Genomic DNA, 27,772 nt, shown 5'->3' with positions numbered 1-27,772 from the left:
AAACATTGGTTTATATGCAGAAAATAGGGAGGGGGATGGGGTAGGGAGTAAACAATGGGATAAAGGACAGAGCCCAAAGAGAGAGAAGAGCAGTTGGATAGACAAAGGAGTTGATAACAAAGCAGCTATTAACCCTCCTAGCCAGATCATTATCTACTGCTTTGTCTATCCAGCTGCTCTCTCTCTTTGGGCTCTATCCTTTATCCCATCGTTTACTCCCTACCCCATTCCCCTCCCTATTTTCTGCATATAAACCAGCGGTTTCCCAGCTACCATCGGTTCTGAGGAAGGGTCACTGGACCCAAAACGTTAACTCTGATTTTTAATTTTCTTCTCGTATGCTGCCAGACCTGCTGAGCTTTTCCAGCAACTTGATTTTGTTCCTGAATTTCAAAGTCCTGTTTTAGTGTTACCCCATTTTATTTTAAGTCGAATATTGGTCTGAGAATAGGGCCTGCACTCTCATTTAGCCCTGCAAGCTTCATTTCAAAGTAGTGACAAAACATCTGCAATCAAACACACCAACTCAGTGAGCAAGTCTACAATCTCGTCGACATCCGAGATACAAATCTTCTCAAAAACTTTTAATTTTCCCACTGGTTTGACTTGGACCATGTGATCTGATGGACACTATTTTCGAGTGGCTGCTCCCTGACTCATCTTTCCCACAATTTATCTCTTGGCAAACTTCCAGTCCCTGAAATTTGTATCTCACTGCTTTGCTCGACTGGACCTGTGTTCCTGTTCAAGATCCAGACCCAAAACTTGAGCTCCATGATTGGTAAAATGTGGCTCCCATGATTGCATAAATGCTGTGTGGGGGTATTTATAGTTTCGTGTTTAAATTATTTCCAAAGCATCCCCCCCACCCCCGAGCTATTGTTCCCAATAAATAGGTGCAGGAGAAGTAATCGGTGAAGGGATGGTTCTGGAAGAAGCTGCAAGTTAGAGAGTTAGCAGGAGGAATGGTCCATCACAACCAGGATGATTAGAGAACAAGATATGTGACAAGTGTGAGGTTTGCAAAACAGGATCAGCAGCAAACTGGAATTAACAGGAAAGTTGCCATATGTTTTTATATCTAACTTTATTTTAGCTTATTTTGTTATAAGGGGAGGCAAGGTTATATTATTGCTGGTGTGTTAATCTAGGCACCCAGGTTCAAATCCCACCATGGCAGTGGTGGAATTTTAATTCAATAAAAAAATCTGGAATTAAGAATCTAACTGACTATGAATCCATTGCCAATTGTTGGGAAAAACTCATTTGGTTCACGAATGTCCTTTTAAGGAAGGATACTACCATCCTTATCTGGTTGGTGTACATGTGACTCCAGACCCACAGCAATGTGGTTGACTCTACAGAACCTGACTGCAGTATTTACATTGATTTTACTGGAAAATGTGAATTCAAGTCTTAATAAAAACCAAAAGAATTGTGGATGCTGTAAATCAGGAACAAAGACAAATTGCTGGAAAAGCTCAGCAGATCTAGCAGCAGCTGTGAAGGAGAAAAGAGTTAACGTTTTGGGTTCAGTGATCCTCCTGGAAAACTATTTCTAACAGATGTGGGTATTCTAGCCAAGATGTGATTCCTTAGCGAAGAGCACTCAATCGGTTTATCTGTTAACTATCATAGTATTGTTGGTGGAAGCTTACTATGCACAAATCAACTGCCGTGCTTATTGAAGTTTAATGTTGACTTCATGACAAAAGAAACTTGGGCTATTTTTTTTCCCAAAAATGTTTTGGATTTGCCTGTCATGAACTGTGTAATGTAAATGCAAATCTCTTAAACTCTAATCTGACACTAAGATTATAGGGCATTTCTGTCCCCTAATTTTGGTTGAGAGTTTGTGTATTAGGACCTAGACTAGGCCATTTACTCTGTAAGCCTGCTCACCATTTACCATATCATGGTTGAACTGTTTGTCTAGAATTCCACTTTTCCATCCACTCCAATAACCTTTTTGATTCCCTTGCTTAACAAGGATCTTATCTACCTTTATCTTAAAAATATTCCGTCACCTTGCAGAGGTCCAAAGTCTCTCCAGGTCTGAGAATATTTGTGTTAATCTCTGGCCTAAAAGCACGACCCTAAATGGTTAAACAGTGTCACCTAGTTCTGTATTTGTGTTTGAATCTGAGAGTTAGCTGCACAGATTTATTTGTACTTGCTTTTCCTTTTCTAATTTAACTCAATGAGAAATTCTCACCACTGGTACATAAACCAACAATTACCAGACTATAGGATGTTAGCAGAGTACTTTGGACACTGTACCCTTCAGAACTTGCCATTTGACTCAGCTTCACATTCCTGCTGTATGCACTATGCATTTTTAAAACTCTTTTTAACTAGGCGTCGTGAAATAGCTGAAAGGCAGCGTCGCGAGCGGGAACGCATTCGCATGATACGTGAACGTGAAGAACGTGATCGCTTGCAACGAGAAAGAGAACGGTTGGAGATTGAAAAACAAAAACTTGAGAGAGAGAGAATGGAACGGGAACGACTGGAAAGGGAACGCATACGTATTGAACAGGTACTCAATTAAGCTTTTCAGTGCAGATTCAGCATTTCAAAACATTTGTTCTGTACACATTACCTCTTAATCACACTTTGTTAATCCCAACCAAGAGTGTATTTTCATCAAGACAAAGTACCATGGCCAGTGGATATGAACGGTGTTGGTTCTTGTAGGTTATGAAGAGATGGTTCTCCAGCATCATGGAATAGATTCTTCCATGACCAAAATTATTAATTCTTCCAATGAGAAGCTGGGAAACTAAACTTCCTCTGAAGAAATCCTCTTATATACTGAAAAAGCTAGCAGTTTGACTGGTAATATATATGGAATCAAGAATTACTAAGTCGCACTACTTTTAATTCTGCTCAGCAAACGGGCAGGGTCTTATTGCAAGGTTTGCGACAGGTCATTCAAGACAGCTCGGGACTTATGGAAGAGGAATTCAAAGCCTGCAGGTTGTTGGAGAAGGAGACTAGAACAAAAGAGCATTCTGTGTTTGGTGTTGCCAGCAGCTGCTGAACAACATGGGCTTTGTGTAGTAATAGCTCAGAAGTCCTTGAGCATTTTAAAAGCTGTGTAGTCAAACTTCAGGGAAGTTGTGGCATTTGTTGGGGCTCAAAGGAAACCATGTGCCATAAATGTTTAATACAGCTGAGAGGGGACGTTGAAATGCTCACAAGCAATATTTGTTGGATGCAACTGACCAAGATGAGAGCTCAGTGAATATCCAGGAACAGTGCTGACTTGGTGAAGCTAGCTCTCAGTGAAAAGGTAGAGTTGTGCAGCGAGTAATGACTGGAGCATACTTTCTGGAGTTGGTGGCAGGGGTTGTCGGGGATCGACCAGGACAGGAGCAAGTGTTAAGGCACGATGGATCAACTTGAGTTTCAAGGCCTGATTGGCAAAAGGGAAGAATTGTGATTCCTTGTGAAGTTTAATGAGATTTAATGACTCACCATGTCAATAGCATCTTGGAGGGGAGTTGCTGAGAAATCTGTTTTGAGTATATTTGTTTTTTGATGTATGCTGTGGCATGTTTGATTGCAGCCTGATAGCCATAAGGATTACTGTTCTAATGTAGAGTCGGAGAATGTATGTTCAAAACCGTGGAGGTTTACGCTTTTATTCTCTTTGTAATTCTGCTGGATTTTTCACTTCTCCTACTCAAAGGGGAAAAAAGGGTTCTTGGTCCCGAGCCAGATAATAATATAATTTTGGCTGTCTGCTCTGGGATCACAACATCTGCTTCTGAGTGTTACAGCTTTGTGCACTTCTGTAAGAAATCTGTTTGCTTACTATCACAGCCAATAATGCTTGGCTTTGAGTCGGCACTTCCTTATAATGGCAAAATTAAGATATAAAACTTTTTAAGGTGATGTCTGCTGGAGATATGTTGGTCATGCTGATCTCAAATACAGCAAGCCAGTCTTGACGGAACGGCATGGTGACTCGGTGGTTTCCATTGCTGCCTCGTAGTGCCATGGATCCAGGTTTGATTCCACTCTTGGGCGACTGTCCGTGTGGAGTTTGCACATTCTCCCCATGTTTGCATGCGGTTCACCCAGGTGCTCCAGTTTCCCCCCACAGTCCAAAGATGTGCAAGTTAGATGGATTGGTCATGCTAAATTGCTCATAGTGTCAAGGGACCTTGAGGCTAGCTGGATTAGCCATAGGAATGCAAGGTTACGAGGACAGGGTGGAGCCCTCTTTGGAGGGTTAGTGTAAACTTGATGGGCCAAATGGCCTGTTTCTGCACTGTAGGGATTCTATGATTCTATGTTCTTTACTGAATCAGTACTGGAAGGATCTTAATTTTATTTATCCTAAGTGGAGAGGAAAAGTGATAATACATTGTCAGAGGTCCCATCATTTGATGAAATAAATCAGCCAGAACTTGGGTTATTTGTAAATAGTGATTTTTTTTTTTGTAGTGGAAACTGATTCTTGCAGTTTTCATGGTGCTGTATTTCAGGTAAAGTCTCGTTTTCTATTGATTCCTGAGACTCTTTCTAGGAGTATGATTTAATGCATTGAAACTGATCATTATAACTTTGAAGTGATAATTAAACTGATGGATGATTATTTCGGCAACAGTTAGGTCGTTATAAGATGAAATATGGCAGATGCAGAAAAATTAAAAACAAAATGCTCAAAGTACACTTCAGCTCAGTCATCCCTGGAAAGAGAAACACTTTAAATTTCAGAATTATGTTTCCTTAGTCCTAAATTCATTTCAGAGGTGTAACTGCACCAGAGTAAATGCTCCTTGTTGGAGAAAGGGGAAGTTTCTGTGTCTTGCAATATGTCTCCTGTAAGTGATCTTTCCTGTTTCTGCCTGTCAGAGGGATCAGGGCTGGAAAAGGGTAGTGAGTTATTAAAACCAGCCATACTTCAAAAACTTTGACACTTGTATCGATTTAATGCTTTAGGAACGCCGTAAAGAAATAGAGCGGATTGCCCGTGAACGTGAAGAGCTTCGTCGGCAACAAGAACAGCTCCGCTATGAACAAGAAAGAAGAAATTCTTTAAAACGCCCACCTGATGTAGATAACAGGTATGTTAGTGAATTGCAAACTTTGGAACGAATAAACTTTAGTAAACTCTTTGGATTAATGCACATAATGACTGCTCCCAATAAAACTTAATCCTCCATTTCTAAATGGAGATTAAGCTTTTGCTGATTATGGTTTATCAGTTTTTCCAGTTTATCCTTAATGTATTGTACTATGTGAGTTAAGTATCAGGCCGTTTTCTGTAACAAACACAAAATGTTAGATAAACTCAGCATGTCTTTCAGCATCTGTGTGGAGAGAGAGTTAATGTTTTCGGTCCCAGTATGACTCTTCAGAACTGAAAGGGGTTGGAAAATGTTTTCTTACTTTTCACAGGCAGAGCGGGAGGAAGAGCCACAACCAAGACAAGTCCATCAAATATCATTAAATCAGAGGTTGTGGGATTCAGTGTTACATCTTGTAGTTTGGAAAGTGCCAAAGTGGAAAATTAGGTAGTGTTCCTTGAGTTTGCGTTGTGTTTTAATGGAACGTTGCAGCAGCCCTGACGACTGTTGGCACGTTTATTAGATGGTTTTTGAAATGGCATGCGACTGGAAGGTTGGGGTCATTCCTGTGAAGAGTGATGGTATTCCACAAAGCAGTCACCCAGTCTGAGTTTGATCTCGCCAATCTAAAGCTGACTGCATTGTGAGAAGTGAACATAGTTGACCAGACTGAAGCAAGCTCAAGTAAAAGGCTGTTTTGCTGGAAGATGTATTTCTGACCTCTGACAGTGAAGAAAGAGGCGGTAAATGGGTGCCTGTAGCAAATGCATGAGATTGTGCCATGGAGAAATGAGGAAGTGTTGTGGAGGAGTAGACCAGGGTGCCATGGAAGGTATGGTCCCTGTGAATGTTGCAATTTGAGGGGAAGAGGTGTTTGATGGTAGGATCCTCTGAATGCAGAGGCTGGTGAGGTAGAAAATAAGGACATGTGTGATACTTTCATTGTTCTGCAAATGGATGTAAGGGGTGAGAGCAGTGTGCAGGAAATGGGTTGGATGTGGCTGAGGACTGTGTTGACCACAGTGATGGAGGGAATTCTCATTTGAGGAAAAAGGGGGATCTGTCCAACCACTGTGCTAGGCTGCGCATGTGTGTAACTTCTGTGAGCGTTCGCATGTGGTGCTTGATGTGCCACTGCCACTTGGAGCATTGACTTCAAATTACAGAAGCCACTACTGCACATGAGCCTTGGAGGTCTGTGCCGAAGGCAAAAAATAGTGGAAACACTCATCATGGTTGAGGAATCCTGGTGGAAGGTGGCATCAGTCGGAACCAGTGCAACAGACTGAGATACTGGAAGAATGGAATACTTGAAGTAGAGTGTGAGGAAGCGTAGTTGAAGTAGCTATGGGAGTTTGTCGGCTTGTAATGGATATTGGTGGACAGCCTATCCCCAGAAATGACCACAGAAGAGCAACACTTCCCTGTATGCTGAGTGGTTGCATGTGCGGGTAGCTGCTTCATTGTTCCCACACAGCAGCAGAGGGTTATTGATGTTATATTTTGAATGAAGGTGTTTTACCTCTAAAACAGCACTACATCACAACTCGCTACCCATTCTTGTAAAGCTAGGTTTTCTTGTTTGCCTTTTGTTTCCCCTTCCATACAAAAATAGCAAGATAAAGTAGGTTTTCAAAACTGTTACAATTATAGAGCCATTGAAAGAAAATTTTCTTAACCTGACATTGGCTACCATGTTTATTTTTTTTCTATCTGAACTTAAAATTTTAGGTGAACTTTTTTTAAAAAACTGTTCCGAAATTAAAGTATGTAAATGTTATAATATCTAGACGTGATGATCCCTATTGGAACGAACATAAAAGGAGAGCTATGGACCATGATGCTCGATTTGGTCATGGTTCTGATTACAGTCGCCAAGAACCAAACCGCTACAATGACTTTGACCACAGAGTACCATCATTTGATAGGTGAGTGCATCTGGATTGTGATTGCCTCAAGTGAAATCTGATTCTTTTTAAACTGCAGCTGTTGAAAATAATGTCAAAGGCAGTGTGCTGAGATTGTACATTGCACCAGAGTACTGGATATGGGTTAATAGCTGCTATTTGCACAGTGTATTCCTGATCTCTTTTTGGTAATGGATGTGCATCTGAGACAAAATCAACCCAACTGTTTCTTACAATGGTGCAATGAATCCTTGAATGACTATGATGACATTTTACACCACAATCTGAGTTTGGCTGAACCCTGATGGCTACTACATGAAGCTAATACTTGGTGCTATTCCACAAATTTGCAGACGAGGGGATCGCTACAACCATCAAGGAGAAGGAAAAAAGAATCGTTCTGGCAGCCGCAGAGAGGACACCGGTTATAACCGATATCCAAAGCCATACAATGATTCTAGAAGACCATCTTCCCAACAAAGAAGTGAACTTCATGCAAATACTGAGCGGAGAGAAATAAGGGAGAGAGATGACCGGCGAACTGTAACAATTCAGGATCGCTCGGCTGCTAGCAGGGGACATGAGCATCTGCAAAAGATGTCTCCATCAAGAAACTTTCCTGACCGTAATAGGATGGAGGACCACGGAGTCCATCACAGTCGGCCAAGTCATAATTCTTCTCGACCCGACGATTGGAAGCCTAGTGGTAGCTTGGGCTCGACAAAACATGAATTAAGGTAACATGGAAATTTTGTCCGAATTTTACAGTCTGTATTGCACATGTTTCTGTAACTTTGTCCTAGTTAGCCTTTTCAGAAAGTACAGAAAATTCTCATTACATTCTTTGTACAAGATCATAGCCAGATCTAATGATACTTGCATGGTGTTAGAGATTATAATATGTAGCTATGAGAAATTGCAACTGTGTTGGTGACTTCTAACGTTCAGTGGTGTTTCTGGGAAGGGGGTTTAATTTTTAATCTTCACATTTTTACCTTCACTGGGACTCATGTTTAGTTGAGAATGCCTTGCTATGTGGAACCAACATCACTGAAGTATGAGAAACCAAAAAGACGGCAATGCATTATGTAAGGATCAATTTTAAACCTGCTGATCTTAGAGAATGTATTTGGATTTTTTTTTTGAAAAACCGTCAAGTTGGTGTTCCAGAAAACAGCATTCTTTCCTACTTGTGATGGTGAATTATTGAAATACAACTGCTTGGAAGGCCCTCTGAGGAGGGTTACATTTACAAGTCTGAACCATGTACCATGCTAGTGCAAACTAAATGGCTGGATTATTTATTCTGATTCTTTATTGCTTAGCTGTGAACCGCCTTTGATTTTTCAAGCTAGTGTTTGGAATCAAAAAAGTCTTATGAAATGTTGTTATTGTTATTGATGAAAAATTCCATGGGTGAGCCAGCAAGTTAACTTGTAAGTAGCTAGCAATCAGTGACCTTAAATTAATTTGTGGTAATTTAGAACTTCGAGAGAGAGAGATCGGATACGCCCAGAGAGGTCTGGACAAAATATGCGAAGTGGACCACCAAGTGGTATGGCTGGGTATAACAGCAGAGATGGTGGAAGACCTGCAATTGGAGACAGAGGTGGTAATTCTCAGGTATGGAAAAGTTGAACAAAATTAATTAGAAATATGAAATAACAAATGCTAGCAGCTTTGTTCTATTTAAGGATGAATGCTTTCTTAGTTTTATAAAGAACTATGCTTTAATTTTTATTGAAACACAGCTGCTTGCTTTCAACTTGGGGTGACCATGCGTTTTATATACCTGATGTAACATGTATAAGTGGTGGCTGATGCAGGCCTGCTTGGCATAGTTAGCTGTATTTATTGTATTTACTTTAATATTTGGAAAAAACATGAAATCAGTTGTGTTTCCACAAGTAGGTTATTTTAAAGATTTCATTCAGAAGTGTAGCATAATATTAATTTGCAAAATGGAAGTGTTAGTATTGTGTCCATAGTTAATTTTAATCTCTTCCCAGCAATCTCACTACCATGATAACAGACATGTAGTGGTAGAACGTCATGGTCGTGATTCAGGAGGACCACGGAACAGTTGGCATCCTGGACCTGGTTCTCAAGGCACTGGCTATCAAGACATGCGACGAATGAGTGACAGTCGTGGTCCTGGCATGATTCCACTATCCAGGTATTGAAGTTGCATTTTGTTAGCTGTTTTGATTGCCTGTAACTTAAAATATATGTATTGTAAACTCTTTCTGTATGGTATTACATTTTTGACTGGTTTTTATATTAAAGGGGCTTACTTTTTTCTGAAAATCTATTTACATTAAGTGTATTAGTTGCTTCTAGATATTTTTGGATGGGTAGCTTGGTGAAGCCTATTGGATGTTCACTGTGAAAGGTTTATTCACAAATAAACATTGAGGAATACCAACCCATTAAAATAGTTTGCTTACTTGTGTAGTCAAATGTTAAAAGTTTATTGATGTATCTATGTTGGAAAAAGCAAACTTTGTTTTACCTGTGTTTTAAAAAAAAAAGTTTCTAATGCATTAAAAGCATTCTCAACTCATAAACATGATGTGTTTTGAGTGTTTCCATTTAGATAGTTGTATAAAAGTAACTTATGCATATATTACCAAAACTTAAATGAATAATTTGTACTATTTTGGATGCTCGTGAAATTAGCATAGATACCCTACAGTGTAGAAAGAGGTCATTTTTGCCCTTTGAATCTGCACCAACCCTCCAAAGAGCATCCCAACCAGACCCAAACCCTTACCTTATTCCTATAACTCTGGATTTACCATGGCTAATCCACCTAGCCTTCAAATCCCCAGACACTATGGGCAATTTGGCATGACCAATCCACCTAACCTGCATGTCTTTGGAATGTGGGAAGAAACCGGAGTACCCAGTTGAAACCCATGCAGACATGGGAGAACATGCAAACTCCACACAGACAGCCACCCGAGGCTGGAATTGAACCAGCATCCCTGGTGCTGTGAGGCAGCAGTGCTACAATGTCTTACCCTAGTATTCCAAATTTGATCTTCTCTGCATTTAATAACCAGTGAGCATTGTTTGATGCAACACATCTCTGAAGAGAGGGATGAGGAAAAGGCTTTTACACTATGCTTCTTCAAATCTTTTTGCAGAATTATTATTAAAAGTTTTAATGGCTAGGATCTAAAGTAGGCTGGAAACCATGGTTTTATTTCTTGAAATTATTTGGTGAATTTGTGCAGATGGCAGCAATTTTATTGGTGTCTTTCATTTAATAGCATAAGCTCCTAAATCATTCCATTTGTATTGTTTATTTGAGATTTCAGCTTCCATAACAGTATGCTGTAAACCACCTCAAGAATTGTTAAAAATTCTAACATCAATCTTGATGTTGATCTTGGAAGACTCATTTATGACAAAAACAGTTTAAAATAGCATATACCCTGGAGTTTTTGAACAGGAGCATTGTTGACATCAGAACATGTTGATTTGAGGATTTGACTTATTGACATTGGAGTAGAAGTAGGCCATTCAGCCCATTGAGTTGTTGTGCCATTCATTGAGATGTCACAGCTAATCTGATGTTTCTCAATTTCACTCTTCTGGCTGTTCCCCACAAAACTTGATTCCCTTGGTGATTAAAATTCTGTCCACCCCAGCCCTGAGATAATGCCCCAGCCTCAACAGCTCTCTTTGGTAAAGAATTCCACGGAATCTCAATCCTCTGAGCTTACGTCCTCTGGTCTTACACTCGCTCATGATAGGAAACAGCCTTTCTGCACCTAATCTGTCAAGTCGTCTAAGAATCTCATAATGAAGCCATCTGTCGTTTTACTGTATTCCAACAAGTACAGGCTCAATCTACTTAATTCTCTTCATAAAACAGTTTCTCCCTACCTGTTAGCACAGTGCCGATCTTTGGACTACCTCCAATGCCAGTGTATCTTTCCATCTTCAAGGGGCCCAAACTGTTCATGGTATTCCAGCTGTGGTCTCACAAGTGCCTTGTATCGTTTTAGCAAAACCTCTCTACTTGCACTCCATTTGATTTGAAATAAAGGCCAACATTCTGTTTCACTTGCCTGTTGCTTGCTGACCTTTTGCGTTTTTGATTCATGGATGAGGAATCCCAAATCCCCCCTCTGTATATTTCTGCAGTTTTTCTCCATTTAGCTAATATTCAGCTCCTCTATTCCTGCTAAAGTGCACAAGCCCTCATTTCCCCACATATTCCATCTGGCACAATTTTACCCACTCTCGTAGTCTGTCTATATCCCTCTGCAAGCTCTTTGTGACATCCTCACTAGTTGCCTTCCCATATGTTTTTATCTCTCCTGTAAATTTGGCAATAGTGCTTCTTCCACAATCATCATTATTTGTTGTAAACAATTGTGGCCCACTGATCCTTGCAGCACACTACTAAGTTACAGATTGCCATCCTGAAAACGTGCCCCCATCCTAACTATTGTCTTTTAGTGAACCCCACCTCTATCCATGCCAATATATGTCCTCTAAAAGCAAGGCTTGCTTGCTTAAATTTGAATACCACATGGTGCTTTGATTTATTCAGTGGGCTACTGTTTTTCTTGAATATTTCCTGCAAAGTATAGCAATTTGCCAAATGTGCGTAGAAGCTAATTCTTGCCCACAGCAGATCTACCGACATTTCCTGCCAAGATTCTAAGATTGTCATAAACAAGAGCAATTGTCCACAGTTCTTTCCCTTACATGTGCCAGACTTTAGGCCTTCTGCCTCTGGATGCCCCAGTGTCAAATGTCTAATACCATCCCTAAAACAAAAATCAAGCATTGAAAATGGTTAAATAAAGTTGGGCCTTCCCTTATTCAAGTGCTGTTTTGATTCCTGAGCCGATTAATTACAAGAATGACATCTATAAGAAAAATAATGCTTTATTCAGGACATCACCTCAGTTGGGATGTTTAGACTTGGTTGTGTGCCATGATTGGTTCAATCATTGCCTGTCAACTTGTGCAACAACTTGGGCCTGTGGTTCTCGAAGTACTGGAAACATCTGTCTTTCTGCATTTTATTGTTCTGTAGCTTTTATGCTTAATTTTTATTTTCAAATTCACAGCATGCAGATTATATGCCCCTATAATTTCCTGTGGTCAACCTATGAATTCTTTTGGCCATTTGTCAACATAAGCTCAAATTGTATTAACATTACAATTCATTATATCATTGGTTCATGTTTCAGCTAGTTGGCTCACTGTAAATTACATTAAACTTAAGGCACCTCAAAAAATCCTGTGGTGTTAAGGAACTCTAGATGATCTGATCAGTTCTCACCCTGCAAATGCAGGTGCTGAATTACCTGGGATATTTTTATATAGGATTTGAAATTTTGAAAAACCCAAGGCTTAATGGGCTCTGTCAAGTTGGCTTTTTTTTTTGGGAGGTCCACTGTAAATTTAGACTTCCTTTGGAAAAGAATGTAGAAATTCATCCAATTTTACAATTGTAGATTCTGATAGCGTCTTCAGTTTCATTGCTAAAGAAGCCTTGTTTCACTCCAAACACATGTTTTGCAGCAGTGAGTAACTTAGCCCAAATCGAAATTAATGGACAGTTTGCCAGTCTTGCCTCATTGGAAAGAGATGACAGGTAGTGGTTTAGCCAGAGGGTTGCCACGTCTCTGGGGAGAGGTTGAGAAGTAGAGTCCTTCATGGTAACCCAAGCCAGTGCAGAAACTGAAACCATGCTGTTGGAAAAACTCTGCATGGCAGACTAGCCATCAGAGCTAAACGATGCCCTTTTAGATGGTTTTGAAAACTGTGCAAAACCTTTTTTAAGAAAGGCAGAAATAGACTAATGTGATTGGCTCTCTTCACAGTTCCAAATTTATCCAGCAATGCTCAGTGAGTCACTTTTAGTGATTTTTCTCCCTTTTAATCTTTTTTCCTGCATTGTGCTTCAATATCCAGTCAGAAAAGCTATTTTTTTTCTTTCTATAACATTGAAATATTTCTTGAAAAACATTTTTGATTTTTGCCTCAACTTTCCATTGTAGGTTATTTAGATATTGAGTACTTTGCTCAGTTTGTAGCCAGGTTAAACCTTGTCTGCAATTTAAGATCTCTACCAGTAGTTCAGTAGGTTGTGATAAGTTTGAGCATGGTCAAGACATCTGCCAATATGGAACATAAATTCTTTAATTCTAGAATCATCATGAAACTAGCATTGTGATAAAAACTCTGGTTCATTTGCAAAACTTGGGCAACATGTCAGTTCTGCATTTGGTTCACTGTACAGTGCTCCAACATCAAAAAGGTTTCCTTATTTTTCTTTAATAAATCTTCTGTTGCCTCTGCCTGTAACTTGGCATTTCGTTGGTGATTAAATTTGGTTTGGTATTGTGGTACCTCAACCTGAATTAGCTACCCATACTCGACAATTACAACTTGGAAAAGGAAGACTTTCCCTCAAACTGTGTGGGAATCTTTGCAACCTAGATAAAAGAACGGTTAAACGTGCGCATAAAGTATTTTGATCAGAAAAAATAGCCCACCCACTAAATAGTTACATTCCTCTTTATACTGACCACATATAACTACATTTGAAGCTTCAAGCAGGAACTTTGCACTTGTTGACATGGGAGCTCTTCAATTCTGACCATTTACTTCTCAAAATGTAGAACTGACTCCTGTTGGTACATCTAAAATGTTCCTGCCGCACAGAACAAATTTGAACTCATGAAGATGCTGATTAGTGGCTCTTTAATGCTTTCTTTTGCTTTCTATTGAAAGCTTTTGATACTACAAATTAAAAGATGACCTAATTCATGAGGAAAGTGTTCTACAGATTATTGATAGTCCAAAGTGACTTTTTATTATCTCTTGTACGTTGGTGTTAGTTTTTGAATTAATCTATCTTTGGAAAAAAGTTGCAACAGTTATGTTGCTCAATTACTTAGTTTTGCTTCATTTAGCATGTTTTGCTACAGTTTTAATATTTTCTGTATTAAGGTTTAGGTGCAAATTATTTATAGCCACTGATCAGAATTCTTCACTAGTATCTTATGTTTTTTCATTGCCCACTGTAGTCCTTCTGTAGCAAACAGAATTGTGCAGATCACCAACAACACAATGCAAGGAGGCAGTGTCTCAGGCTCCAAAGGAATACATGGATCAGGAGATGCTCGTTTTAAACCATTCAAAGGGGGTGCTCCACGAAGATTCTGATGTACCAATGTTTGTAGCAGTTAGTCTCTTCGTTTTTGAGATTTGTCTGTACTTGGTAGTCTTATTCAATGTGTACACCAACTATCTGTTCACAAATGTTTTTCCTGTTCGACAGACACGTTATTAAGCCTTGTTTTTTTTTTTTAGAAAATGGTTTCGTAACTAACTTACTAATGTATTTTTTCCTTTACCACCACTACTGTTGAAGATGGAGTAAACTAAACAGTTATACTTTTCAATCTGATTTGTGTAAATGTCTTGTATTGGGGAGAACATGGCAGTGGAATCCCAGTTACCTGCTGGAGCAGTGAGGGAACCCTCTGTATGAGTAACGAAAATTCGATGGGTTGCAAGTCCCTTAAACTTAGTCGAACAGTGGTTATTTTTGATTCAGTTGTATCTTTTTGGATGGCCTAATCAAACTCATAGTGCATGTAGATAACATCCAATCTTTTCTATATTAAAAGTTGAACATTTTTAATGAATGCTTGACAACCTTGGCTGTTATAGTCTCCTGTCCCCTGAACATCAGCTGCACAGATAGTAAATTCAACCAAACACTGGATATCTAATTGTCTACTTATCCAGCTGAATCAGGAACTGTTTGAAAATCGTACATAAGCTATAATTGCAATCTCATGAATAATTGAGAATGCAAGTAATGGAAGTACATAACTGAGGCTCCACTGTATATTCTCAAATAGATTATTCACTATGTTTTATAGCAGTCAATTGCACAAATGTCACCTATCTGTAGTTATACTTTTCTACAGTAATCATTCAAATGTTGAACACTGCACGGGGTGGGGGGTGGGGGGTTCACCTTTTTGCAAAATAGTACTTGTATTTATTGACAATTCTTTTCTACATTTACCAGCAACAATTTGATTTTTCTTTTCCAAAGGAAGATTGTTCTTTAAAAGTTCACATGTATAAATGTGGTACTGATGCTGGGAAAATGTATTCTTGCATTTTTGGAATAAATCTTTAATGAAGTTGAGTTTTTTTGGAGTCACATGTCACTTTTCTTGATTTGTTTCTAGAAATAGCTTGATTCACATTCTAATTTTGACCTCAGTGAGCTGTTGACACGTTGATTTGAGTTACAGTTCTTTAATTTCACAGGATTTGAGCATTGCCAACAAGGCCAACATTTTGTTGCCCATCCCTCATAGCTGTAGGAGATGATGAGTGGCTGCCTTGAACTGATGTAATCCCTCTGCTCTAGGTACATGAACAAGAATATTAGGAGGGGAGTTCCAGAATTTCTCCAGTTACGTTTTTTAACTCCTGAAGTATTTGATAAAATTGTTGATAGAACTATTGACATTTATTTACATAGTGGAACTGAAGTTCCATTAGCAATCAGGTGATTACCTGAAAGAGTTATCCCAGATCAATGTGACACAGCATCTGAATTTATAAGTGTGGTTATATAAAGTCTTCAAAAACAATTAGCCTTGTTGCATTGGTGGATAGAATTAATGAATAAAATATTGCTAAGCAAGGAATTGGTTGAAATAATGCATTTTACTTTGTTCATTGATCATAATAATGTTGGCAGTGGTGAACCACCCTGATGAGCTCCCGTCTTTACTCGTACAGTGCTTCCAGAATTTTGATGCAGTGTATGTCCAAGGCAGAATGGTATGAGCTTGGAGAAAAACTGGCATTCTGTTCCAGTAAGGTTATTCTTTGTCCTTTTGGTGATTGGAGGTTAAGTACAAAAGTAAGCCAGAAGTCGTCACTGCTGGTTTGTGGAAAAGTAGCATTTTTGCTTGGGAGAAATTTCCCTAATCTGTGAAATAAATATTTATATTGCAACTAGAGAAACAAACTCTTTGCCACACTCAACCTCAATTTTCAAAGTCAGGCAGAAAGCGATGGGGTAGCCCTGGTAATAAGTGACATAAGGGCAGAAATAGGAAGTGATCTTAATATGGGTGGAGATTGGCAAGATCAAAGGTCAGAAAGTACTGGTGAGAGTAGTTTAGATGTCCCCTAAAAGTCTTTTGGGGGTTGGGTAGAACATTAAACTCAATTATTGTACCTTTATAACAAAACATAATAGTTGCAGAGGATTTTATCTCCAGAGTCTGGGCCAACCAAAGGGGCAAATGTGATCTGGAAAATTTTTAATGGAAAATAGCAAAAAGCTGAATGATAATGAAATCAAACTTTAAGGTTTGAAAATGACTGTCCAAGCATAAGAATCTGAAACTTATAGCCAAGTTTAGTGCAGGGGTCTGAGCTGTTCACTCAATGCCTCATCATTTAAGTTATTAATGTTGATAGTAACATATGTTGTGAAGAAGGCACAAGCTGAGAAGAAATTTAAACAGGTTAGATGAGTGGTCAAAGTGGGTAGGAATATAATGGGAAAATTGAATTATTCATTTTGATTGCAAGACCAGAAAAGTGGAATTTTTTTTTAAAAAGTTTAAAACTTAAATGTTGGGGGTGCTTGGGTGTATTTATTCAAGGAACACAAAGTTAATATGCTGATGTATCAAGCACTTTTGATAGCAAAATGCATGTTTGTCTTTGCAAGGGATTGGAGAAATTTTTCATGTTTATGGGACACATGTTCCAGGCAAAGCAAACGTTTATTGGCTATCAGCAACAAAAACAGTAGTTGCTGGAAAAGCTCAGCTGGTCTGGCAGCATTTGTGAAGAGAAATCAGAGTTAACATCTCTGGTCTGGTGACGCTTTGTCAGCAGTGATGGTAGCAAGGAAAATGTAGATTTTTTTTATGGCAGAAGATAAGGTGGGGATGGGGGGGTAAGGAGTAAACAACAGGTGCTGATAGAGCCCAAAGGGAGTGGATAATGCTGTGGCTGGGAGGATGAGTAGCTATTAATTTTTGTTTTTATTCCATCTTTTATTCATGAACAGGATGAGGGTATTGCTGGCTAGACAGCATTTATTGCCCATCCCTAATTGCCCAGAGGGCAGTTGAGTCAACCACATTGCTACAGGTCTGGAGTCGCATGTAGGCCAGTCCAAGTAAGGATGGCAGTTTCCTTCCCTAAAGGACATTAGTGAACCAGATGGGTTTTTCCTGACAATCGACAATGGGTTCATGGTCATCATTAGATTCTTAATTCCAGATATTTTATTGATTTCAAATTCCAGCATCTGCCATGGCAGGATTTGAACCTGGGTCCCCAGAATGTTATCTAGGATTAACAGTATAGCGATAATACCAGTCGGCCATCACCACTCCTATAGAGAGGGGACTGTTAGTTACTAAGAATAGGTAGTGTGTAATCGCAGACTGTGATAACAAGGCTTGGTGTGTGGGGTAGAGGGCTGGGACATGGGAGAGTTTTGGCCCTAAAATTATTGAACTCTATTAAGTCCGGAGGGCTGCAGGGTCCCCAAGTGGAAAATAAGGTGTTGTTCTTTCAGGTTGCACTGTGCTTCTTTGGAACACTGCAGCAGCTCAGTGTGGTCTCTACATTGGGGAAATAAAGCATGGACTACGTGACCGCTTCCCGTGACATCTGTGTTCTGCCTGCAAAAAAGACCCTGAGCTTCCAGTTGACTGCCACTTTTACGCACCACCATGTTCCCTGGCCAACATTTCTGTCTCAGTTTTGTTGCAGTGTTCCAGTGAAGCTCAGCACAAGCTGGAAGAACAACACCTCATTTTCTGCTTGGGGACCCTGCAGCCCTTTGGACTCTGTCGAGTTCAAAAATTTTAGGGCCTAAACTCTCCCATGTCCTAGCCCCTGACCCCACACACCAGGCCTTGTTATCACAGTCTGCCACTGCACATTACCTATTGTTAGTCACTACCAGCCTCCATTAACAATTATTCAATGTTGGGGGATTCAGCAATGGTAATGCCCCTGGATGTCCAGGGTAGATGGATATTGCCTGGCACATAGTTACTGGCTACTTATCAATCCAAGCCTCAATGTTGCCCAGATTCAATGAACATGGACGTGGCTTGTTTCCGTATCGGAGGAATTGTGAATGGTGAACGGTGAACAATAATCAGTGATTATTATGATAGAAGGAAGGTACTTGCTAAAGCAGTTGAAGATGGTTGGGCTTTGGTCATGACCTTGATGTCGTCTAAGCTAATTCATCTCATTTTTTGCTAGGTATGACTCTAAGCAAAGACTTTCCTTCAGATTTGGTTTTGCAAGGGCTGTTTCATACCATATTTGGATACGCAGCTTTGTTAGATGCACCCACTCAACTCACCTCAAGTTCAGCATTTTTTTCCACCTTTGGACCAAGACCCTAAGCAGGTCAGGGTTGACTGGCCTTGACAGAGCCCAAAAGACTTTGAACATCTTATTTGTTAAGCAAGAGAGATAGTAGGAACAGCCGATGCTGGTGTATGAGATAACTAGGTGTAGAGCTGGATGAACACAGCAGGCTAAGGAGGGTCCAGACCTGAAACGTCAGCGTTCCTGCTCCTCTGATGCTGCCTGGCCTGTTGTGTTCATCCAGCTCTACACCTTGTTATCTCTTATTGCTAAGCAAATGCTGTTTAGTAGCACTGACTATCCTTTCTCTCACTTTGTTTTTATGGGGTGAGGTGGGGCAGTAAATGATTGATTCAGACTTGTCAACGCCCCCAGTCTGACAATCTTGGCATGAAAATGGGGAAAATGTTTTAATATTAAATGGAATGAAAGCAAATTTACTGAATGATGAGCTATGCATCAAAAACTAGCACACAAAGTTAACTGTCCTGTGCCATCAACTACTAATATTTTGACCAATTTTTCACTTTAGGACAGTTTAAAATGTCTGTAGATCACTCAAGTAGGTGGATTGTACTAGTAATAAATACAGCTTTAAAAATTCTTCCAACTGTGTTTGGGTTATCTTAATCCAACTGAGTATACTCTATACTTGGAAGCTACATTATTGTACCAAGAGCATGCAAATTTAAACATTCTATTCTCCTACTAATAAGCAATTCTAGTTCAAAATACCTTTTCCCTACAAAGTACAAGTGGCTGGCAACACTTTCACATTCAAGCTTAAATATGTTTGACTTTTATTGGATAGTCTAACAGCAACAACATTGTCATTTATTATGTTAGTACTAAACACATCTGTAATCTTGCAAATATTCAATGTAATCACATTCTACTTCCCTTGTATTTAATTATGGCACATTCCTTCAAAAAGAAACCAACATCAGTTCAACCAAGCTTAAAAGGAACTCCCCTCGTCTGCAAAGAAAACAATTGAGGACATAGGCTGAGCCAAAGGAGGGTGGTTCAGAACAGATGAACTTGAGCCCAATAACCTGCTGCTGCTGTAGAGTTAACAAGTTACTCCATTTTTCAGAAATTCTTTTGAAAGCATGCAAGTATATTATGATATTTAGTGGGGATGATTGAAGGAGGCCAGTATCACACCCAAATTAAATTGTAGTATTGCTCCAGTGTCTGATGGGGAAGATAGTGGTGTTGTGATCATGTCACTCGACATGGATATCAGTAGTCCAGACACAAGCTCTAGGACCTAATTCCAATCCCACCATGGGAAATAAAAGTTTGTTTGCTAATAGGGACTGAAATTTTCAGATATTAAATACCATTTAGTTCACTGATGACCTTGAGGGAAGAAAATCTGCTATCCCTTTTTGCAGTGTTTCTACCTGCCACTCCAGATCCACACCATTTGTGGTTGACTGTAAAGTGCTCTAGCAAGGCAATCATTTTATTGACCATCAAATTTGGGCCTTGCCACCAATGCCAAAAAAAAGAGACAAAAGAGATGGCAAGCAAAACACAACTCTCCTGCAGTACTCATTGATCCTGTTTCCTATACAGGAAAATGCACATGGAAACTAACCATTCCATTTGCTCTAGCCCCTTCAAACAGCAGGATTAAGTTATTTTAAACACGAAGATTCTTAACGGTTCACATTTTTCTAACTTAACAACTTCTTACTTTTGCTGACTTTCTATGATGGAGGTATAGCCAGGAGAAAAGCAATTTTAGGGTTAAAATCTGACAATGTCTCCAGTCTGTAACATGAGGATTGCTTTAAGTGTCTTCAGGAAATTTGGGAGACTGGGAGTAGCAGAACATTATTCAATCGGTTAAGGGGTGATGGAATTGAGAAGGAGACAATGATTGGAAAATTGACAAGTGTGTCTATAGCCACAAGTTCAGAATGACGTGCTGCCAATTCAATATACCTGGCATCATTGGAGGATAAAAAGGTTTTTAGACCCGAGTGAGTTGATAGTGTTGTAGTTATTGGAACTGATGATTTTGGTAGGATCAAGAAATAATTTTCAGCTTTCCACACTGCCCTAAACTTTTAAATTATTTCATGGTCAGTGTTCCTGCCAAGATCAGTGTGTTGCTAGTCTTGATCTATCAAAATACCTCTACACCATGTTTTATGGTCTGAAGCAGAGGAGAAAAATCAGACAGGATTGCAAAGTATTATTGTCTATGCTTAATTAGCAGAAGTGGATATTTGTCAACGACAATAGTTTAACTAACAATCTGTCCAGAAAGCTACATATATAAGAGAGAGAGAGAGATAGTGGAGGACAGTGAAAAATAGCTGCAGCAAAATTATAAAGAATCACCACAGGAAACAAAGCCAGAAAACTGGAAAGTAAAAATACCCAAACTGATCTGTTTTTTTTAAAACCTATAGTAACAGGCTTATACCCCACAGGCCTCAAAGTATTAAGCGATTAAATATGCAATTTAGGTACTCATATTAATCTTACCTCATGCTTATTTCAAGTACTTCAAGACACTTCATGCATTAAAAAGTTGTAATTGTTCAAAAAAAAGTAGTTGTATTGAAATAATTCCAAACACAAATATCATTGCAAGAAATGTGTTTTATTTTAGTTTAATGTTTTACCAATTTTAACAGCCTTCTGCAACAACAGAAGTCTTTGCACTAATTGGTACCAAATAAATTAAAGACATTTGACCAAAGTTGAATGTTCCAATGTAACATGATTCCAGTAATGTTTCACTTGTAAAACTGCAAATAAAGCCACATTTTACTCTGATGGTTTTCTAGGCACTAATGGGTGTACAGTTCAGCTGGTAAAGCTGATTTGGTCACAGTATACCATTTCCTAAAATTTCTTGCACAAATTTATAAGAGACTATTCTGATACCACTCACTGCTTAGCATTTCGTGCTCAATCTATGCCAAACACAGCAAAAGCTCTGCAATGAGACATGGGCTAATAGATTTACTTGTCAGTTTTAAGGTGTAAACATCAATAATTACACAATTATAATATGGGCAGTGGTTTTGAACAACTGACACCCAAATCCCTAAACTGATATTCTCTCTCATTTGTACACCTGGTTCCATGTTAATATTGACATGTTAAACATTTTCGTTCATTGTTTCCCCTGTTTGCAAACATGATGCTGCTTCCTATTTTAAGATTTCAAAAACCTAGAAATTCTGTTAGCAAAATATTTTTCAATTGCTCCTCCAGGATGTTCAGTAATTAACTTAGTATATTGCAAATGAATAAAATACATACAAAACATTAAATCTAACATTGTAGGTTTACTTGCAAAAGTGGAACTTGAGAATTGTTATGGCACAATATGCTGCTATCTTCTACTTTTTCCAAAGTGGATGGGTTAACAAGATGCAGACACTAAGAATTCACTATATTCGCAACCTTCCATTAACACCAAAAACATGAACTCAAGAAAGTCTCCGTTCCACAGAAAGCTTTTCTTTGTAATTACTTCTTATTGTGCCAAATGCCAATTTTTGTGCCACCTAAGAAAGTAGGACAGGAGATTGTCAAAACTCATGATCCACTCCAAGTACATAACACACGTCAAGGCAGTATGCTACATACATGTTTGGTCACAAAAAATAAAAAGGAATTTAATGTTTTGAATCAAAAACTTCCAAAAGGCAATTACTCCTAAAAGTGCAGGACTTGCAACAATACAAGCATACAAGGAACAAATATTATGGTTGCTGTAATCCAGAAGATACTTAAAGAAGTTACATAGAGCAGACTTGAAACATGTACATCATATTTCACAATATGTATTTTTAAAAAATCACAAGTATTTTGGTAAATGAAAAGTCTCAAAGACCCTGAAATAAACTGAGAAGTACAACTAAAATAATTGAAAGTAACAAGTACTGTTCTGCACTTTGCTTTTCCATTGCTATTGATAGTCAAATACACATGCACTATGTTGCTAACTTTATTATGCATTATTGTGATAGAGATATTTGTGATAACCCTCGACCCACAGGTGCTGCAGGAGATTAAATCTCTGAGAAAATGAGGTTGATGTGGTTAAAATATCTGGTCAGTGTTTTAATGTACTACGTGAAATGGCAACATATAGCCTCCTCAGAAATTAAGAGGTTTGGTCAATTTTGAGCTTTCATGCACCAAATTTCAGCAAAGCATTCAGAACCTGTATTCTGAATATATTTCACAAAATCTGCTTTGCAGAATAGCTTAATTGTAACCAATCCCTATAAATGGGCAAACACAGAACAAAATGATATTTAAAGCATATTTGGTCCAGGTGACTTCTGGCATCGTTCTTAGCTGTCCTTATACAGAGCATGAAAAATGTCAATTGCACATACTGGATTATTACTTAAGGTACTGCATATACCCATAAACAGAGTTGCACTTGCTACACAAGACTCTCATCTCAGTCTCCACTGCAAGACTACTGTGAGTCTGCTACAGATTTAAACACAGTTACCCAAATTTTACAATGGACCCTGAAGACGTTTTTATTGGTGGGCAGTTGTACAACACTCAGTACCAGTCTGGTTTAGGTATTTAATATATGCTCTTGAAAATTTACAACAAAATCTTGCGTAGAAATGCTAGTCTAGGATTGCAAATAATTAGATCTATACATATTTTCTGGTGCTTTTAATATCAATATATTTTAATGAGACAAATACAACTTTACAATAGAATGGGTGAACAGTTACTGCAGGACCTAGTAAAATTATCATGCATTACAGATGTCAGCTAATCCACAACACAGCCAGGTCATTCAAAGCAAGTCCCTCAAACAATCTTGTTCACTATACCTGCTCTGGTTAAAGAACTTCCTAATAAAAGGAAATTTCTAAGTGCAATACGATTCCTTCAAAAACCATAAAAAATTGCTTGGGTTGCCTATCTTGAAATAATTTAAAATGATTTCATAAATGAATAAATATTTATGCCTAAGTAAACAGGTTTAATGTTTTTATTCCCCCACCCCCCCACCCCCCTCAGTTACCAAAAGGTTGCAACATGTCCCCTCTGGTTTCATTTATGTATAACTGCTTCAAGCACTCCTAACTGAGGGTGCCCTTTTAGAGGTATTCAAATAAATAAACTGGTCAATGTATTAAAATCCACAAAAACAGCTACATTATTAGAAAGACGATCATAATCTAAAGCGGACCTAAACAGTATAAAAATGAACCTTCAGACAGTATTCCTTCAAACTTCAACATCACCAATTTAGTGTTTGCTTACATGTTCCAGCAGCCACATCTCAATGAACAACACATGCACAGCATCTTACCACCATTTCAAAATGTATCGCATAAACCACAAGGAGCAAAGTTACGTTTCTATCATAATGTTATAATTTCACCATTTGGATACTGGTCCCATTTAGAAACATAACCTAGTTACTGCTTGACTGAGTAATTTTGAAGGCATTAGAAAAGATAGCCTGTAATGACAAGGTAAATCAGTTATTGGAAAGAATGTTGCTGTTAATGTATTTTAATTTGCTGGTCAAAAAAATTGAGCAGAGCACAAGGTTTCAACAACGGAATTTGGGCCTTCCATATCTCATTAATAAACTTACGACTTTATTGTTAAAACACTACCTTTCTCAAAATAGAGTGTATTCACTTGTAATTTTGTTTACCTAACTTGCTGATACCTTACATTCCTAATCTCTGCTTTCACACATTTCCACAAAATTGATTATTGTCAGAAAAATATTATATTCCTTCAAAAAAAAAGCAAATTCATTCAGTTAAAGAAAACTTGAAGCAAGAGATACCACTATTAAATGTTAACCTGTCTCCGTGCATTCCTTCAGATTAGTACAGCTCAAAATAAAACCAGCTCATGAAAAACTGTCAATTGGACAAAATATTGTCTAACTTCTACATGTGTATCTCATCAAAATTTGTGTCATCATATCTTTAATAAGCCATTGCATGAAAGACCATTTTTATTTGTTTTGTCTTTGTTTTCTGTAATTCACTGGGGTGATCAGTTCTAGTAGCACTTAATGAAAGCTAAAATAAAAATCTAGCTATTGTCCCTCATTGTGAGCATTAAAACTAAACATACCGTGAACTGCCCTTGACCTGTAATAAAAATGAGGCAGTATTAGCCAAGATAGCTTATTAGCTGATTGCATTAATTAATGCAAGTGATGTAGAAAACAAACATTGTGATTTCATTGTTAACACGTAAAGGTGCTTCTTGTATGTTTTGAACAATGATTTACATCAAATGAAATGTAACTGCATCAATCAATGCCAAAGAAACTCCGTTGAGAATATAGTGCATTGTGCAACATTGAACAAAGTTTGGCCGACTGTATTAAAGAAGTCATCCCTTTGCTTCTCAAAGTGTGAACAATTCGGGATCAGGCACAGGCGGCATATCATCTTTTAAGGGTTATGCACTTAGTTTCTGGTAAACTCCAACCCCCATCACAAGAGAATGCACTTGTCCTTTTCTTTTTCCCTTGTTTCCTTGCGCTGTTTCCGTTCAGTGCCCCCAAGCTGTTTGCCAGCAGCAGCTGCCTGCGATTGTTGACCTTCCTGGAATTTGAGGGGAAAATACACTGAGTCTTAAATCATAATAACTGAATGATAAAAAGGAACAGTAATTTTAGGATGACACCGCACTTGAATCTACAGGCAGGATTTTAACTGCTACCGTAACCAAGTTTTCAAACTTCTACATCATAGGTTTTGCCATTCTTGGAAAACAGACCTTCCAGCCCATGAAAGCATTCTGAAGAAGTCATACACTCAAAACATTAACTGTTTCTATCTCCCTGATGCTACCAGACCTGAGTTTGTCCAACATTCTGTTTGTTTTATTGAAAGAATACTGCTGTTTTGGCAGATGACCTTGTTGTCGATGGTAATTATGGAGAACACCATGGTCAAAATGACTTTCCAACAGGAAGGGAAAAGTTAAAAATGATTCTTAAAATAATGATATTCCTTCAACATTTGATCTGTTCCCAACCTCAATGGGAGCTGTTACATAATATGTGCTAATTAAAATGGATTATCTACATAGAATTCCCACAGTGAGACAAGCCTTTCAGAAGATGTGAATAATTGTCCACATCAATATCTAATTAACTTCCTAATCTTCAAATTCAAACAAAACCTTTTTTCTAAGAAACAAACCTGAATTTCCTTAATCTTTCACAAAATGTTGGCAGATTTTAGGGAATCAAGTTTGCTGCTCACCACACAGGGTCAACAATATCCTTCCTCAAATTAGGTGACCAGAACTGCATGAAGTTACTTAATGTAACATTTCATTACTTGGCTTTGAGCTGCAGCTGCCTGTTCCTGTTCATGATAGAACTGGGATGCTCGTCTGTCTTCTTCTTCCTGCAGTTTTTTTGCTAGTTCGAGATCACTTATTCCTTCAGGAATCTGCTCCCAGGGTAAGTCCTGACTTTGCTGCTCCTGCTGTAAGGACAAGGCCATCAAATAGTCCTGAGAGAAGAAATAACGTCCAATCAGGAAATCCCTAGATTAGGGATCAGTCATTACCCTTGAAATGCATATACAGTTCTAGTGATAAGATAAAACATGCCTTAAAGTTTTCAAAACTTGAAAGAATTATTGTGCATGGGATATTACACATGATTTCAAAGTCACCTACTTTAACGTTAAAATAGAATAGCAAAAAGAATTCCTGAATGCTCTTATTTGTACACCTTTCTCTTTAAGAGATTTTATACTTGAATCAGAATCCTTTACAAATTTAAGCTTTGGAATTTCTTTGATCAGGTACCTAAATGTTCACAATAGTTTTGGATTTGCAGAAATATTCAGATGGTTACTCACTTATAAAACCACAACATGAACAGGCTGGAATTTTGGTCATCATTAAATGCAAAAACTGAAGCTACCAGTTGCTCTTTCTAATCCCCCTCCCTGCAACTTTGCCCTTGAAAGATTAAACATATCAACTCATTAGCTATTCACACATTTCAAGAGATAGACCAGAGTTCCAACTTCAGAGAGCCAAGTGACACTAACGATTAGAGGAAAATCCCTCTGCCCCATGAAGCAGAAGACAGAAGCTAAAAGTTACAGTAAAACCAGTTATCTCCTTCAGTTTCACATCTTGCACATGCCTTTTCCAATAAGTTTCTCTTTTACTTCAATTGTACCACTGGCCAATCAGCCAGAATAACCAGAATGCAGTTTGAAACTTTTGCTGCATTCCTGTTATCCCACTATCTCTGTTTCATTTCAAGACAATTTTTACCAACATATCCTCGGCTCCCAAGTCTAAGAGATTTTCCTTCTATTTTGCAACCATTTCTGTTTTGTTCTTCAATGCTAAGTGCTGGAGTCAAAACGCTGCATCATTAATCAATGATTGTCCCTACCTTGGAGCCAACAAACCCAGGTTCACCTCCCACCTGCCCCAGGAATGTGCTGTAAAACAGCTCAGCAAAATGATTAAAAATACCTTGAGCACATGGTCGTGTTCCATGCCTTAAAATGTTAGAGGTGGCAGGGTGGCTCAGTGGTTAGCACTGCTGCCTCATAGTGCCAGGGGCCTGGGTTCGATTCCCCCTTGGGCCCCTGTCTGTGTGGAGATTGCATGTTCTCCCCATGTCTGCATGGGTTTCCTCCCACAGTCCAAAATATGTGCAAGCTAGGTGGTCTGGCCATGCTAAATTGCCCATAATGTTCAGGGATGTGTAAATTAGGTGGGATGCTCCGAGGGTCCGTGTGGACTTGTTGGGCCAAAGGACCTGTTTCCACACTGGAGGGAATCTATGAATCTATAGATAAGATATCTAAGTTCATGTGTAGTCAAATTAGCTAGTAATGGACATTCCTGTTCTTTACAGTTTACCTGATCTATTTGATCCTGCTGTCCTTTGTACACAGTTTCTGGGTCAGATGGAGGTCTCAGGTGAAATTCAGAGTCACAGAAATTGCCATCTCCATCCACATTGTGTAAACTCTCCCAGACCACTTTCTCTTCTGTAAGAAAACCCTGGTCTGTCACCAGTAGATACAGCTGGCCCTATCACAGGACAAATATGAAACACAAATTAAACTTCATTTCAGTCAGACTTCTTTCTGAACAAACCAACAAAAATGTGAAATGTTTAGTTCAGTAAGTTAAATTCATTCATTAATAATAGTCTGTAAAAATAGTCACTAAAAAATGTCTAAGTCCTGGGACATTACCAACATTCTGAATAAAATCAAAAACTGTTGCTTGTGTCAAAGAAACTACTTTTGAAAATAAATCTAGCCTTGTATAGTAATATTGCTGTTGAGGCACACTAAGCTGAGGTGTGAATCATAAATC

General features: G+C 38.6%; 1 protein-coding gene and 1 long non-coding RNA gene across 2 annotated transcripts in view; one reads left to right on the top strand and one right to left on the bottom strand.

Annotated features, from left to right (window-relative positions):
* sltm (SAFB-like, transcription modulator) overlaps window positions 1-15,188 on the top strand; it is a 43,475-nt gene extending 28,287 nt beyond the window's left edge. The window contains exons 15-21 of the mRNA XM_048615790.1: window positions 2,359-2,539; window positions 4,954-5,078; window positions 6,872-7,009; window positions 7,342-7,725; window positions 8,473-8,611; window positions 8,998-9,164; window positions 14,050-15,188. Coding sequence (XP_048471747.1) covers window positions 2,359-2,539; window positions 4,954-5,078; window positions 6,872-7,009; window positions 7,342-7,725; window positions 8,473-8,611; window positions 8,998-9,164; window positions 14,050-14,188 — 1,273 coding nt within the window. The 3' untranslated portion in view covers window positions 14,189-15,188. The remainder of the gene's footprint in view (window positions 1-2,358; window positions 2,540-4,953; window positions 5,079-6,871; window positions 7,010-7,341; window positions 7,726-8,472; window positions 8,612-8,997; window positions 9,165-14,049) is intronic.
* Window positions 15,189-21,014: 5,826 nt separating this feature from the next.
* LOC125486792 lies at window positions 21,015-27,483 on the bottom strand. The gene is made up of 3 exons (XR_007265411.1): window positions 27,308-27,483; window positions 25,750-25,926; window positions 21,015-25,005 (listed from the first exon to the last, which is right to left on the bottom strand). It is a non-coding gene; the product is annotated as an uncharacterized LOC125486792 (long non-coding RNA).
* Window positions 27,484-27,772: the final 289 nt, after the last annotated feature.

This window comes from Rhincodon typus, chromosome 33 (assembly GCF_021869965.1).
Source record: "Rhincodon typus isolate 14 chromosome 33, sRhiTyp1.1, whole genome shotgun sequence".
Classification (NCBI taxonomy): domain Eukaryota; kingdom Metazoa; phylum Chordata; class Chondrichthyes; order Orectolobiformes; family Rhincodontidae; genus Rhincodon; species Rhincodon typus.
Note: the sequence above shows the minus strand (reverse complement) of the source record. Positions and strands in the feature narration are given on the sequence as shown.